This window comes from Berghia stephanieae, chromosome 11 (genome assembly GCF_034508935.2).
Source record: "Berghia stephanieae isolate SIO BIC M18660-M18661 chromosome 11, UCSD_Bste_1.3, whole genome shotgun sequence".
Lineage (NCBI taxonomy): Eukaryota > Metazoa > Mollusca > Gastropoda > Nudibranchia > Aeolidiidae > Berghia > Berghia stephanieae.
Genome location: NC_088370.1, coordinates 19,254,705 through 19,271,408, shown reverse-complemented (window position 1 = coordinate 19,271,408; position 16,704 = coordinate 19,254,705). Strand labels below are relative to the sequence as shown.

The 16,704-nt window shown below is 36.9% G+C and overlaps 1 protein-coding gene and 1 long non-coding RNA gene across 2 annotated transcripts in view; both read left to right on the top strand.

The window, feature by feature from the left end:
• Positions 1-16,704, top strand: part of LOC144956713 (uncharacterized) — a 224,672-nt gene that overhangs the window by 171,816 nt on the left and 36,152 nt on the right. The window lies entirely within an intron of this gene.
• Positions 1-16,704, top strand: part of LOC144956712 (isatin hydrolase-like) — a 33,428-nt gene that overhangs the window by 399 nt on the left and 16,325 nt on the right. The window contains exon 2 of the mRNA XM_078887388.1: positions 11,788-12,031. Within this exon, the coding sequence (XP_078743514.1) occupies positions 11,844-12,031 (188 nt within the window). The 5' untranslated portion in view covers positions 11,788-11,843. The remainder of the gene's footprint in view (positions 1-11,787; positions 12,032-16,704) is intronic.

Here is a 16,704-nt window from a genome sequence, read left to right as displayed (position 1 = left end):
CGGATACAACATATCGACACACAAAACTGTAATGTATTATTATATTTGTTATTTTGAATGTATAATGTAAGCATTTGAGTGTATTCCTCTTGTTGGATTTTGTGCTTGTGTCCGGATGAGACTTATAGGTGATCGCAAATTAAATACTTTGACGGCTAGCACTATTCAGTATCTGATACTGAATAGTGGTTTTGCACTATTCAGTATCTGATACTGAATAGGGGTTTTGCACTATTCAGTATCAGATACTGAATAGCGGTTTTGCACTATTCAGTATCTGACACTGAATAGTGGTTTTGCACTATAATACGGTGTTTTTTTTCCGAAACCTGACAAAGTTATGGGAAGAGTGCAGCTGTGGGAGTGAATATGGGACTCAGAGAAGTGTACACCAGTGGGGAGTGAACCTGGGACTGGGTTTCGGCGGGTTTCGTAATAAAAAGCAATTACTTTTTTACGAAACCCGACGACACCTGGCAATATCCGACAAAGTTATGGGAGGTAGGCAGCAGCGTGTGTGTGTGTGTGCGTGTGTGTGTAGGGGGGGGGGGATGAACCTGAGATTCAGGGAAGTGTACACCAGTGGGGAGTGAACCTGGGACTCTGGGTTTTGTAAAAAAGCAATAACAAAATAGGGGGGGGGGAGATTACTTTTTTACGAAACCCGACAATATGCGGCAAAATTGTGGAAAGTAGGCAAAGCGTGGGGAGTGAACCTGAGACTCAGTGAAGTGTACACCAGTGGGGAGTGAACCTGAGACTATGGTTTTCGGCGGGATTCAGCTAGTTTCATAAAGAAGCAATCACTTTTTTACGAAACCCGACAAAACCTGGCAATATCCGAGAAAGTTAATGGTAGTAGGCAACAGAGGGGAGTGAACCTGAGATTCGGGGAAGTGTACACCAGTGGGGAGTGAACCTGTGACTGGGTTTCGGCGGGTTTTGAAAAAAAAAAAGCAATTACTTTTTGTTTACGAAATGCGCCAAATCCCAACAAAATCGGGCAAAGTTATGGAAAGGAGGCAAATAATGGGGAGTGAACCTGAGACTAAGGGAAGTGTACACCAGTGGGGAGTGAACCTGAGACTATGGTTTTCGACGGATTTCAGCGAGTTTCACATAAAAGCAATTATTTTTTTACGAAACCTGGCAATATCCGACAGATTTTGAAAGTAGGCAACAATGGGGAGTGAACCTGAGATTCATGGAAGTGTACACCACTGGGCAGTGAACCTGAGACTCTTGTTTTCTGCGGATTTCAGCGAGTTTCACATAAAAGCAAATACTTTTTTACGAAACCCGACGAAACCTTGCAATATCCGACAAAGTTATTGAAGTAGGCAACAGTGGGGGGTGAACCTGAGATTCATGGAAATATACACCAGTGCGGAGTGAACCTGAGACTCTGGTTTTCGTCGGGATTCAGCGAGTTTCATATAAAAGCAATTGCTTTTTTACGAAACCCGGCAATATCCGACAAAGTTGTTGGAAGTAGACAACAGTGGGGAGTGAACCTGAGATTCATGGAAGTGTACACCAGTGGGGAGTGAACCTGAGACTCTGGTTTTCGGTGGATTTTAGCGAGTTTCACATAAAAGCAATTACTTTTTTACGAAACCCGACGAAAACCTGGCAATATCCGAGAAAGTTATGGGAAGTAGGCAACAGTGGGGAGTGAACCTGAGACTCAGGGAAGTGTACACCAGTGGGGACTGAACCTGAGACTCTGGTTTTCGGCGGGTTTCAGCGTGTTTCATAAAAAAGCAATTGCTTTTTTACGAAAACCGACGAAAACCTGGCAATATCCGACAAAGTTATGGGAAGTAGGCAACAGTGGGGAGTGAACCTGAGACTCAGGGAAGTGTACACCAGTGGGGAGTGAACCTGAGACTCTGGTTTTCGGCGGGTTTCAGCGAGTTTCACATAAAAGCAATTACTTTTTTACAAAACCCGACTTAACCTGGCAATATCCGACAAAGTTATTGAAGTAGGCAACAGTGGGAGTGATCCTGAGAATCAGGGAAGTGTACACTTGTGGGAATTGAACCTGGGACTCTGGATTTTGTAAAAAAGCAATACCAAGGGGGAGGGGAATTACTTTTTTACGAAACCCGCCAAAAGCCGACAAAGTTATGGGAAGCAGGCAGCAGTGGGGAGTGAATCTGGGATTTGGACACCGATGAGGATTGAACCCGGGACTGCGAGAGGCTGATACCAGTGGACAGTGAGCTCAGAATGTACTTTTATTTCGAAACCTACCGAAATTGTCAAAAGTTATGGGAAGTGGGCACCATTGGGCAATGAACTGGGACTCAGGGAAGTGAACACCGGTTGGGAGTGAACCTGGGACTGTGAAAAGAGGAAATCAGTGGAAATGAACCTGGGACTATGGAAGATGGATACCAGTGGGAAATGAAGCCGAACTATGGGAGTTGGGTACCAGACGAGAATGAAGCAATTACTTTTTTACGAAACCCGCCAAAACCCGCCGAAAAACCATAGTCTCGGGTTCACTCCCCCACTGTTACTTTCTTTCCATAACTTTGTCGGATATTGGCGGGTTTCGTAAAAAAGTAATTGCTTTTTTTAAAAACAAAACCCAGTCCCAGGTTCACTCCCCAATGGTGTACACTTCCCTGAGTCCCAGGTTCACTCCCCACTGCTGCCTACTTCTCATAACTTTGTCGGGTTTCGGCGTGTTTTGGCAGGTTTCGTAAAAAAAGAAACATCCATAAAAATACCACGTGTATTCAGTAAATAGATGTCAATTGTAGTCTAATATTCAGTATCTATTTAAATTATTATTATTATTATTATTATTATTATTATTATTATTATTATTATTATTATTATTATTATTATTATTATTATTATCATTATTATTATTATTATTATTATTATTATTATTATTATTATTATTATTATTATTATTATTATTATTATTATTATTATTATTATTATTATTATTGTCATGTAAATTTCAATATAATACGGCAAGTAATTCTCGGAAGTACATCGCTCAATTAAAAATGAATTTATAATGAATCGGGTTTGTCTTAGATGACAAAACAAACAAACAAACAACAACAACAAGGAGAACAACAACAACAGAAAAAAGCAAGGTTTTAAAAAGTAATAAACAATAGAAGAGCACAATAATGAAAAACAACATCGCGATGATAACACATAAAAGATATTCGTAATAAATCGATAACTGATTAAATTACTACTTGATTAAAAAAAAAATCATAACCATAATCATAATAATGTGACGATGATGACGATTACAACAACAACGATAATAATAATAGTAAGTAAGTAGAAATAATAATAATAATAATAATAATAATCATAATAATAATAATAATAATAATAATAATAATAATAATAATAATAATATAATAATAATAATAATAATAATAATAATAATAATAATAATAATAATAATAATAATAATAATAATAATAATAATAATAAAAGAACAATAGTATAATATCAACATTAAAGTATATTTCAAGCAAATAAAATTATTAAAACAAAAGTTTAAAAAATATAAATAGACAGAAGGAATTTTTAAAAAATATTGGGGAAAAAAAAAAGTTACCCTTACCGGGATTTGAACTCTCGAACCTTAAGCTCAGAGTCAAACAGCTTTATATCCACCAAGCCATGGTGTCACTGAACTCTTAGAGACATTTAATCATGTCTATTCAGACATTAAAAAATGTATTTGAATGCCTCTCTTATTTTGATATTTTGAACTATGTTAATTGCACGATAGCAGAAATTTAAAAGTTTCGATCAAAATATTTTTACAACTTTGAATCGGGCTGTCAGTTACTGCACGTGTTCAATCTGGAAGTAGGTCAGCAGTTCAACCGAGATTGTCGTACTTTTCACTCTCTCTCTATAAAAAAGAGTTCCTTAAATGGATACTGATTAGTGGCAAAGCACTATTCAGTATCTGATACTGAATAACCACTTCCTACTTTGACGGTGTGCTCTTGGAATCTACATCTGATCCCGATTTGTTCCCAGTTCCCCTATATTACTTTTTATTGGGTGCTTTAATTAACTCTAGAACTTTTTACTATTCCATTTCTTCCTTTTTACTGGCACTGATATGACCTAAATGTGTTGCAAGCGCCGTTAAACCCTTAAAACAAACAAACAAGACATTTTCATACAAAGTTAGGCCTGATAACATTGCGGGTTAAGAAAAAAATATTTTAAAATATGAAATTAGGTTTCTTTATGAATCTTATATGAATGATGAAGTTAATGATAACTAACAGTGTAAATATTGTTTGCTTGTAAAAATTGTAACACGCCTGACCGGCGAGTCTTGATTTTGTTGGCTCTTTCATTTACGTGTTTTGAGTGATTTTTATCTGACATTTCGCCTGGATTTTAATACCATCTGATTTGTGATAGTCTTGTGGTTTTATTGATATACATTTTAACGATTTCTAACAGAGGATTTTTCTAAAATTTTAAAATTTAAGTATGGATTTTCCAAAGTCGAACATAGTTTTAAACTGCTATTTGTTTACAGCCACATTGGAAACTTTATTCACTGTGCTATATTTACAACTTTTAACAACTACCGTGTACATCGATCTATTTATAATACTAATTTTATGAACAGACTCAGAGGGGGTAGACGAAAACAACGCCCTATAACCACCGTCATTGGTAATCGGCCAACCCCACGCCCGCTCCCCCTACGACCTCGATCTTCGCTTCAATTTATCCACACTCGTCCCCCATCCAATCTAGTCACTTCGATGAATACTCCTCACCATTCCTTGTCAAATGTCAACACTGTCCGTGACAGTCAGTATGAAGTTAACGACCACCATGACAACAACTCGCAGCAACAGCACCGTCTTGAGCAACAACAACAACAACAACAACAACCTGCACGTAGTGATCATACCAGTTTAAAAATTGGATTACTAAATGTTAGATCGTGTCGTTATAAAACTCAAGACATAATCGACATTATTGAAGATCATAAAATTACTATTTTTTGTCATCTTGGAAACATGGCTTAATCATTCATATGATGATCCAATTATGAAAGCAATTACACCCGAAGGCTTTTTATTAAATCATTTCCACGCATTGGGAGGAAAGGAGGTGGAATTGCAATTATTTACTTGTCATTCTTTGACAAGATATCATTCCACCAAGATAATTTTAGAAGTTTTGAATACGCTGGATTTGCCATTCATGAAAATAATTTTAAAAAGTCGTTTCACTGCGTCTACCGCCCACCACCAAGCCAACAAAACAAAATATCAACAATTGATTTTTTATCTGAATTCGGAGAATTTATGTCTATGCAATCCATTAACAAAAAGCATAATATTTTTATGGGTGATTTTAACATTGATTATTTCGGAAACAAAAATGAATCGAAAGTATTTCGGGAGATTATTGATCAAACAACTATATTCAACGTGTAAGCGGTCCTACAAATAACCATGGCCACACAATAGATCATGTCATTACAGACATTGAACATCCTCTCTCTTCACCTGTCTCAAATATTGATAAATTAATCTCTGACCATCATTTAATTGTGTTTTGCGTTTTATTTCCAGTGAAGCACGAAGTAAAAAAGATGATAACATCTCGTAATTTGAAGAATATAAACATGAACATTTTTAAACAAGACCTTGACCATAACGTTAATAATAAACATGATGCGAATGGTCTCCACGAGTCAATTGTTGGTACGGTGGACAAGCATGCTCCCTTAACAACTAGAGCAGTAAAAGTGAGACGTCAAGCACCCTGGTATAATACCGAAATAAAATTGAATGGATTAGCCAGGAGGCGGGCAGAAAGAAAATGGCTCAAGTCCAGAGATGCTGTCGATAAGAAGCGGTACATCGCGGCTAGAAATGATGCAAAAGCCATCAATTTCAGGGCCAAAAAGAAATTCTATGAAGAAAGCCTCAAAAACGTGGGACGTTCGAGACAATTCTTTGCCTTGACAAAGGAACTGCTGGGACAACAGACGCAATCAGCTCTCCCATCTTTAATCGATCGTGCAGATCTACCAACTCGCTTTGGTCAATGTTTTAAAGAAAAAACGGATACCATCAGGAAAGAACTCTCGTCTGAATCGATCCATACAACATTTGACAAGTTTCATGGTGATTCATTAACACATTTTTCAAAGATTACTGAAGCTGACTTATGTGATTGCATTATGTCGTCTCCAACTAAAAGTTGTGATTTAGACCCCGTAAATACTGCCATTCTAAAAAAAATGCATTGATGTAATTTTAACACCATTTACATGTATTGTTAATAATTCGTTGCAGTCAGGTGCTGTACCAGACATTTACAAAGTTGCTCATGTCAAACCCCTTTTGAAAAAACCTGATCTCAATAAAGAGAACTTAAAAAACTATCGCCCTGTCTCTAATCTTCCTTTTCTCTCTAAGATCTTAGAAAAGCTTGTTTTGAAATAATTACTGTCTCATCTTAAAAATAATTGTCTTGAAGAAAAATTTCAGTCTGCTTATAGGCAACATCATTCGACGGAAACCGCACTTAGGGCTGTTAATGATCTCCTCTCTGTTATAGACAATGGTTCATGTTCTTTGCTGAAATTGCTTGACCTATCGTCTGCTTTTGATACTATTGATCACAATCTTCTTCTCAAACGTCTTGAAATTACTTATGGCGTGTCTGGTGCAGCGCTTGATTGGTTTAGGTCATATTTGTTCGATTGTAAACAGATTATTACGGTGGATGAATATAGATCTGAGGAAATCTTTCTTGATTGTGGGGTTCCCCAGCGTTCAGTACTTGGACCCGTTCTTTTTGTTTTGTACGTTGGCCCTCTGTCTAAAATCATCAGAAGTTTCGGTCTGTCTTACTATCAATACGCTGATGATACGCAATTGTACTGCGTTTCCAATACGAGAAATTTACAAGAAGTATCAGCCAATAGTAAAAATTGTATCCAAAGTGTTAAGAAATGGATGAATGAGAACAGACTGAAACTGAATGATGATAAGACGGAGGTGCTGTATGTAGGGAACAGGAAGTGGAAAAGTGAAACAGATTTGAAGTTGGGGGATGCATCCATTCAAATTGTTGACAAAGTGAAAAATCTTGGCACATTCTTAGACTCTGGACTGTCGATGGAGCATCAGGTTAATAATTTGGTTAGATCTCTCTTTTACAAACTAAAAAAGATTGCTTCCATTAGACGGTTCATATCTGAGGATGTGACCAAGCACCTGGTTGTGTCCCTCGGTACTATCGAAATTGGATTACAGTAGAACATGAAAGTAACGTACTCGGAAATAGCGAGAACTCGGAAATAGCGAGTAAAATCTAAATCTCCGTTTTTTTCCCTTATTTGAGTCAATAAAATTAGCATGAAAGTAGCGAGTATGAAAAAGAGGTCAACTCGGAAATAACGAGCATTTTCTGCCCCAGCTTAGGACTGCGAACGAAGTAAAGCAAAACAAGAGACAATGGCAATTTAAATATTTTTAGCCTAGCCTCTTTTCTTTTCTTATTTTTCGTTACGAGTAATATTACATAGTAGCCTAGTCTGTAGTAGTACATAATAGGCGAAACAAATTTGGGTGGGGGTTGGGTTTGTGTGCGTGTGTGTGTATTGGGGGTGGGGGTCAATTATTCACCTAATGTGGTGCCACGCGACGCGCTAGGTAAGCACATGTCAACATGCCTCACTTCGCAGCATCGGTCAGCGAGTAGCATCGTTAACGAACGACACGATCAGCGAGAGAGGGGAGTGTGGAACCATTATTTCAATGGGTCAGTGATTGAGTGATCCTTACCTCATCAAACATGCCGAGTGCATACAAACACTCGCGCGCACACGCACACGCACACACACACACACACACACACACACACACACACTTCTATGTTCTTGTTTTTTTTTTTCTAGTCATGATTTTACTTGAAAATAAAAACAAAAAACAACAAAAAACCAAGCATTCTGCCACTTCTGTGAAGAAATTGAAATAGGGGCGACGGCTTTTACTCGAATTACACACTGAGGGGAATAACCAGCAATATTATAACCTTTCCTGGCAACTCGGGAATAGCGAGAACTCGGAAATAGCGAGTAATCAGGAGTGGACCCGTCGAACTCGCTATTTCCGAGTTCTACTGTATTGTAATGCTCTGTTGTTTGGCGTTTCGCAATACAATCTGAAAAGTCTTCAGATTGTCCAAAACAGCGCTGCCAGACTAGTATTCATGAAGCGTAGGTGCGACTCTGCCGGACCTCTACTTCATGACCTGATTAAATTCAAAGCTTGTGTTTTAGTGTATCGTTGTCTTGAAGGTACTGCCCCTTCCTACCTTTCAGAACTAATTGAAAGATATTCAAAACCCCGCCCTTTACGTTCGGCCAGTGATTCCACAAAACTAGTTGTCCCTCGAATTCGGAAAAATGCTGGAATGAGATCCTTTTCTCATTTCGGACCCTCTATTTGGAACGCCTTACCGCAGAGCATTCGTGAAAAAGAATCTTTGTCTATGTTTAAACGTTCGCTTAAAACATATTTGTTTCGATTTTAGTAGATGGTATGAGAAGCAAGATAGGTTTGGTTTGTGTTGTGTGTTGTGTGTGTTTATGTGTGTGTGTGTGTGCTTGTGTGTGTAAATGAGTATGTTTCAGCCAAAGTAATTTGTAATTTAAGCGCTTAGAGTCTGGTGTCTCGGAGTTATAGCGCTATATAAGAATTCAGCATTATTATTATTATTATTTGTATAGATAGTATGCGCTTGGCTAAGAAGCTCATAACATTGCCATCCGGAAGTATAACGGACCAACACACAAAACTATGTGTAACCTAGTGCGTTTATAGTCTGGTTAATACCGTTTAGTGAGAATTACTCATAAACGCGGATGGCAAAAAGCAATAACAAAGACCAACTAGAGGGACGTCATCTTCGGTCTATCTATATGTACAGGTTGCATCAGCAGAACAACAAATCTCCCCATTTTTTGTCGTTTCTGGCATAATTTCACTTTTTTTTTAGGGCATTTTTGTGGCATAATTTGGGGGAAAGAATGGCATTTCCCTGGAGGGATAAATATTGTATGTGTGTGTTTGTGTGTATGTGTGTGTGTTTGTGTTTGTGTTTGAATGTATGTGTGTGTGTGTGTTTGTGTGTATGTGTTTGAATGTATGTGTGTGTGTGTGTGTTTGTGTTTGAATGTATGTGTGTGTTTGTGTTTGAATGTATTTGTGTATGTGTGTGTTTGTGTTTGAATGTATTTATGTGTGTGTGTGTGTGTGTGTCTTAATTGGGGTTTTTTTATGTTGTTGCAAATACGCTCGAATATGCAAAGAAACTAAAAAATGCAAAATATGCCGTGGAAGGCAGCATCAGCCTCTTATGGTTTTCACACTGCTATGTTTTGACGATCGACCCAATCAGCAAAGTCTGGTCCGCATTCGTGCACCGTCGCAAATCCGCCGGTTAGCATCGTCACAACACTAGATGCTTTGCCGTCTCAGGTTCTTGCCCACAGCGGGTACATGTTGGACAGGTAGAAAGCCCCCACCGATGAAGCGTGGAAGGCAGCAGCTTCTTATGGTTCACACTATTATGTTATGACGATCGACCCAATCAGCAAAGTCCGGTCCGCATTCGTGCACCGTCGCGAACCCGCCTGGTAGCATCGTCACAACACACCTTTCGACTAGATGCTCTGCCGTTTCGGGTTCTTGTCCACAGCGTGGACATAAAGGACAGGAAGTTAGACCCCACTGATGTAACGCACCGGCCGTTAGGCAGCTCCTCGACCGAAGCCGATTCGCAGCTACCCAGTGTCTCCTCTTACTGGTATCAAAGCCTGGCAACTTCTCACCAAGCTTAGAGGAGTGTAGGTCCCCGCCCCCACGAGGGATTGAATTCGTCCAAACCGACTTCCATCTCGTATGTGCAGCTCTGTCCGTAGTCAGGGATTCTGCGTACAAGGGTTGCCGGGACTTATTTCGGCTCGAAACGGGGGCACCGTTCATTATGCGCATGAGCGTGGAAGGCGAAATATCAACATAAAGCATGTCTAGAATGAAGTTAAAAATTTAATGTGTTTTCGAGAGAGAAGATTAAGTGTATGTGTGCCTGTGTTTGAGAGAGAGAGAGAGAGAGAGAGAGAGAGAGAGAGGGGAGAGAAAGAGAGAGAGAGGAGAGAGAGAGAGAGAGAGAGAGAGAGAGGATAATGATGGTGAAATACATTCCCGTAACAAAATGCAGATTTCCAACATGATTCTCATATATCTCAAACCCATCCTAGTAATACTGGGGGTGAATGGCTAGCAGGAGCGGCGCTAGTAATATCGGGTTAGAAAAATTCTGGACCTTACGCCCGCACCACTAAAAGCAGTCGTGAGAGAGAGAGAGAGAGAGAGAGAGAGAGAGAGAGAAAGAAAGAGAGAGAGAGAGAGAGAGAGGTCAGGCGAGCGCGGGTCATCTCAGCTGATTTTTAGTAGTGAAAATGTACACAGGTAGAATGAACCGTCCCACACTTTTCGCAATACTTGAAAGGATTAGATGAAATAGCGAGAAGGGGAGGTTGGATGTACAGACATAGAGAGAGAGAGAGAGAGAGAGAGAGAGAGAGAGAGACATATACAGAAGGGAGAGAGGCATATAGATAAAAAAGAGAAAGAGGGATAGAAGAGAGAAAGAGAGAGAGAGAAGTATAGAAGATAGATAGATAGAGAGAGAGGCAGAGATATAAGAGAGATATGTAAAGAGAAAAGAGAAAGAAAAAAAAAAAGAAAGAGAGAGAGAGAGAGATAGAGAGAGAGAGGCGTATAAATGGAAGACAGAGGAAGAGAGAGATAGAGAGAGAGGGAGAGAGAGAGAGAGAGAGAGAGACGTATAAATGGAAGACAGAGAGAGAGAGAGAGAGATAGCGATACAAGAGAGACACAGAGATAGAAGAGAGAGACAAAGATATAGCTTTTAGTGGTACTATAGATAGTATGCGCTTGGCTAAGAAGCTCATAACATTGCCATCCGCAAGTATAACGGACCAACACACAAAACTGTGTGTATCCATGAACGTTTATAGTCTGGTTAATACAGTTCAGTGAGCATTACTCATAAACGCGGATGGCAAAAAACAATAACAAAGACCTGATTGACGTCATCTTCGAACTATCTATACGTAAGGAGGGTGAACCAACGATATTTCATCAAAACAAGATGGCCGACTGGCTTCTTGTATGTGGCTGCAATAGAGCAACAGGTGTTCGTTGTAAAGAGGACACAAAGTGCACCTGCGCTCTCTACTTACTGCCTATATAGAATATTTCGTTGTTTTTGGTATAAAAATTGTGTTAGTTAAGGATATAGATAGCTAATATTAATCCTTTAGAAAATTTACAATTAATATCAAAATGATTTTGAAAATATACAAAAAGGCTTACATTTGATATTTGAGAGGGGAAAAATGCAAATAAGTTGTTTTAACGGTGTTTACGGTATGTTTTTTTTCCTGCAATAACTATGAATTTTTAAAGGGATTATAAGTAGACATAATTATGAGAAAAGATCCATTTAACGGAGTAACTTAACACACACACACACACACACACACACATAATATATATAATATATATATATATATATATATATATAATATATATATATATATTGAAGAATACCACGCTTTCTTAAAGAGCAAAAGAATGTAAATTCATATTTCCAAGCGCAATAACTTAAGACATTCACTTTTCCCCCATCTCCATCATAAAACAGTATCAAGGCCAGGCTCAAAAATCTACTAGACTTTCTTCAACAGGATAGCTGAGAAAATGGCTGGGCTACGCACGATCTACTGCTGTTGGCCATTCTTGGTGGTCCTCTTCACATCATGCACAGTGGAAGGCAAGCTGGTGGACTTATCACATGCTCACAGTGTAGACACATTCATGTCAACCCCATTACATCCTAAATATAACGCATCTGTTTTGTTTGAAGGGGACATCGTGCCAGGAGTCTAGTAAGTTTTTGGAAGAATGAGGCTTTTATATATTTGAATTTGAAAATGCGTTCATTCCAGGAGTCCTAACAAAATTTGTTGTCGTAGGAATGACGCTTTTATTATAGGGAAACTCATTCAAGGAGTCTTAAAAGTTTTGAAATCATGGCGTTATTATTTGAATTTAAAGGGGAATGAATTCACTCCAAGAGTCTGACATGTTTTGAAGGAATGACGCTTTTGTTATAAGGGAATTAATTCGGAGTTTTGAAAGCATGACGCTCTTATTTGAATTTGAATGGGAATTTAGTCCAGGCGTTATAACAACCTTTGAAGGAATGGCGGTTTAATTTATAGAGAAATTCATTCAATGAGTCCAGTAAGTTCTGAAAATATGGTGATTTTATTTGGAGTAGTAATACTTCTGGAGTGTTGGAAGTTTTAAAAAACGACGCTTTCATTTGGAGGGGAAATAAATGCGGAAGTTTAGTAAGTCCAATCGAGGAATAATATAAAATTTGACGCTAAAAATTCATGCTCTCTTGGTCATCTCAAAATTCTTATTAATCCAGAGCGACCGTTTAACGTGTAACATTTTTTTATATCAAAGAGATTTTGAAAATTGTCTTATAAATTATTTTAAACCATTCAGTGTCATGAAATACATACATTGATTGAGACTTTTATTATTTTCAATACTGATTATCAAATGCACTTACATGATATACTCCGATTAATCTTTCTCCCATTATCATATGCTATAAACGTCGTTTTACTGATGTAATCTCTCCCATAGTGGGCAGGGAGGCACTTACTGTGTCTTCTTTCCCCCTACATCTGTTTGCCAACATGCTTTCTGTCTTTGTCTTGGGATGAGATTACTTGATTTTGTCCTGGCCCTGGGCGGATATCCAAGTTCCTGGGTTTTGAGCCTAGCTCGGCGCATAGTTGAGTACTTGAAAAACACTCTTTACTCTCTGATAAAGTGAGTACCTGGCCGTTAACAGCGTTGTCTCCGTCGAATAAAAAAAAATGTAATATTGCCTCTCAGGCGTCTTGTCTCGTTCTACATGTTACGAGTTGATGTTGGTCAGGAACACTTTGTTAAGCGCTATGAGCACGTTTAGTGGATATCGCGCTATGTAGAAACACTCAAGATTTTATAAAAAGCTTTTTAGTGGATATTACCCATGGATGTAAAGGAAAGGACTCTAAACAAAGTGGACGTGGTTCTTTTTTTTTTTTGTTTTGTTCGTTAAAATACGATAACTTCTGCTATGCGGAGCCATTCCATTTTAATATATTACTGGGACTAAATCTCAATGGATTACCTTAGATACCTCTCAATTATCTATAAAATACTCTCGCAAGTTTTTGCGATTTTGCAATCATTAGAGTTGCTATGATAGAAATCTTTATTTCAATGAAAATGCTTAACTTTAGGCTAATAAAATTCACACTACTTTTCCTTTATAAACGCGAAATTAGCTTAAAACTAGATTTAAAAACACCTGTGGAACGGTGGATGCGCCGTACCTTTACCGCAGACTTTTAAGCATGTCAGTTTTAAAAGTATCATTTCAAACTTATATATATGATGTGTACGATTTTTCCAAATAATAATTGTCACGAAAAAAGATTATTTTTTTCGTTTGTTTCGAAATAACATAAAGTATTTATTTTATAGAAAATAAAAACAAGCTGTTTACAGTCAACAATTCTGAAGATACTTTCGGCTTGTTTTTACACAAGTGTTGGGTGATAACAGAAATCCTCAATAAAAAATAATATATCTTGTCAGATTGGAAGACATCAACTCCTGTTTCATGTGCTGATACAGAGTTGATATTTACACGCCTGTGTACCAACATATTGATTCGGTTAATGGATGCAACACTTCATGCATGAAGGGATATATTCATAAAAGACACACGCTTTTATTCATGCGCCATAGAAAATGCTTCCTTTCATTGGCGTGTTACGTGTTGTAAGCATGCAATATTTTATAATGAGTTCGCTTCTATAAATATGATATATTAAGTTGTTGCATCAGAAAACAGGTTAAGTTGATATTAAGTATACAAGCAGGTATTCCTGTTCTACGAAGGAAGAGACATGTATAGTTGGATAGACAGATAAATCACAGTGTTCCAAAAGCGATCTTTTAGTTCAGCCCCCTTTACCCCTGCTCTCACAATGCATACTGTCACGCTTCACCGATTTCTGGTATTCAGTCAGAGCCCTTTGTGGCTATTGAAATTATCAACCTTTGTTAAGGTTTTAAAACCTGTTTTTAACTATTTTAAAAATGTTATTTATAAATACAAAGTGATTACTTAGAAAAAGGAGAAGATGATTTTTATTCTGATATAATTTTATTTATAATAAGATGTATATAATTTTCACACTAAGCATTAACTTTCAGAGTATTTTTGAAAAAAAATTCACTCAAACATGCATAATAAACTCTTAATTATCTAAAAATTTAAACGACCAAAGTGAAAAAAAAATTCACTAATTAAAAGTCAAAGACTATTTCTAATTACTCACAAAATTTCACATGTGCCGGAAATTTGGTTATTTTACTATTCCGTCTGATATTTGAACCGTCCCATTCAACATTCGACATCCTTGAGGATTCAATATGCAATCTCTCTTGTATTACAACTCCAGATTACAGAATATATTTAGAATGCCATCAAACATACTTTAATATTATATATTCACTTTCTTTAAAAAGCAGATACCCAGCACTTTAACTGTGTTTACAAAAAATTGAATTCATTTTATTTTAAAAGTCATTGTGAAAACTAGTAGAGTCTATTAATACGTCCAAACCCATTTATAAATTTGATATTAAGTAAAATGGGTATTGAGTAATTTGCGTGTCAATGCATGTGTTGTGTTTATATTTGTGTATGTGTGTGTGTTGTGTTAGAGATGGGGAGTTGCTAGTGTGTGTTGGTATGTGTATGGATCTGTTTAGGTATGAGAAAGAACAAAAAGATTTGTGGTGGAGAATGTAGCTATTGAACGGAGGATAGTTGGAGGGAGAAAGGGATAGAGAGAAAAGAGAAAAAAAGGGGATTGAGAAAGCAACATATAACTCAAAATATACAAATAACAGCTCTATTTTTAGAGGAAGTTTTACCACGTAATCTGTCAAATATTTTAAGATGTTTAAGTATTATTTTGTTTGATTCATCAAATTTCCATTTCTCTCGACCTTTCTTTTTTGGGGGGGCACATACGACATGATATCAGTAGAAACCTACAGGAGGTTACTTTTTATTATTGTTTTTAATTGAGATTATTATGTTCTCATTAATTGTGTTCTCTTTTCAATTTTTGAAATTGTTGAATGTAACAATTCACCTCCTTGTTCTCCTAAAAGACCTAGACCAAAAGTATATTTCTTCATAAAAGGTATACAATGGGTTTCCAATATGTGGTGTTTTGGGGAAAGTAATTACGGTATATTGTCATATATTTCTCTATCTTGCTATTAACACTTTCTATTACTGTCTCTGTGACTGGTTTTGTGTGAGAAATTAGTGAATGTATTTCAGAATAAGCTCCATTTATTTCATCAAAACATTTTTTTATAGTTTCAGCTTTATCTCTGATTAATTTATTGTTTGTATACATGTATGTTTTAGAAACGACATTTTCAGTGAGTTTTTCGTAAACGTCTTGTGTGTAATATCTATGGCAATGATTTCCTAGGAAGCTACGACTATAACATACTTGAGATATGATTGTGTTTGTTTTTAATATATCATCAAGAGAACTACAGACTGGCCCACATCGTTCTGACAGTTTCTCTTTATGAACTAAGGCTATTTTTTCTTCTGTGATTTGGATCTTAGTTTCCCATTCTTTTTTTCTCTTGAGGCACATCAGTGAGCAATTCACAGGTCTTGTAAGATTCTACAACTGCTAGTAGACTCTTATATGTTTTCATGTCTCCCATTTTCTTTTCACATTTATAGCATATAACTTCTGAATGTTTATTTTTAAGGTCCGTTCCAATATCAATGTCAAAGAACAGTTTGATTTCATTTTTGAAGTCTTTACAAAAAATGTTTTTCCTATTTTTAGCCTTTTCTTTAACTGTTAGTGCACCTTTAGCACATAAACAACATAGTGAATTGAGATCTTTAAGTGTATCTCAAGTGTATGTTCCCTTTTTACCTGATAGGTGAAACCAAAAAAAATCATAAAAAATAAACTACGCTTCGCGCACTAACCGAACTTTTACACCAAAAAGACAATAAAATTTAAAAACTTATAAATTATCAACGAAGGAAATCTATCGTTTGGTTAATGAGATATCACTAATTATATTTGAGAAATCACTTTTCAAAATTCTATTATGTACATACTTTTATAACCCAAGTTACAACATAACCAATAAACTTATTTTGATGAAAATTTCACAATGATGTGCAGCAAAGGAGGGTAAATGATATTCAACTAAAAAATATAATGTTATATTCAATTATCGGGGTGAAAAAATGTTTGAATTAACACAAAAAAACGGAAGATAGGGATTAGTAAGGAATGCACCCAAGATTAAGATTACCTGCCGTGAAATCACTGACTTCACGGTTCAGTGACTCAGACTAAAAGATCGCTGAGAAGCAATTTGGAACACTGTGAAATAGATAGATTGGTAGATAGTAGGTAAATAT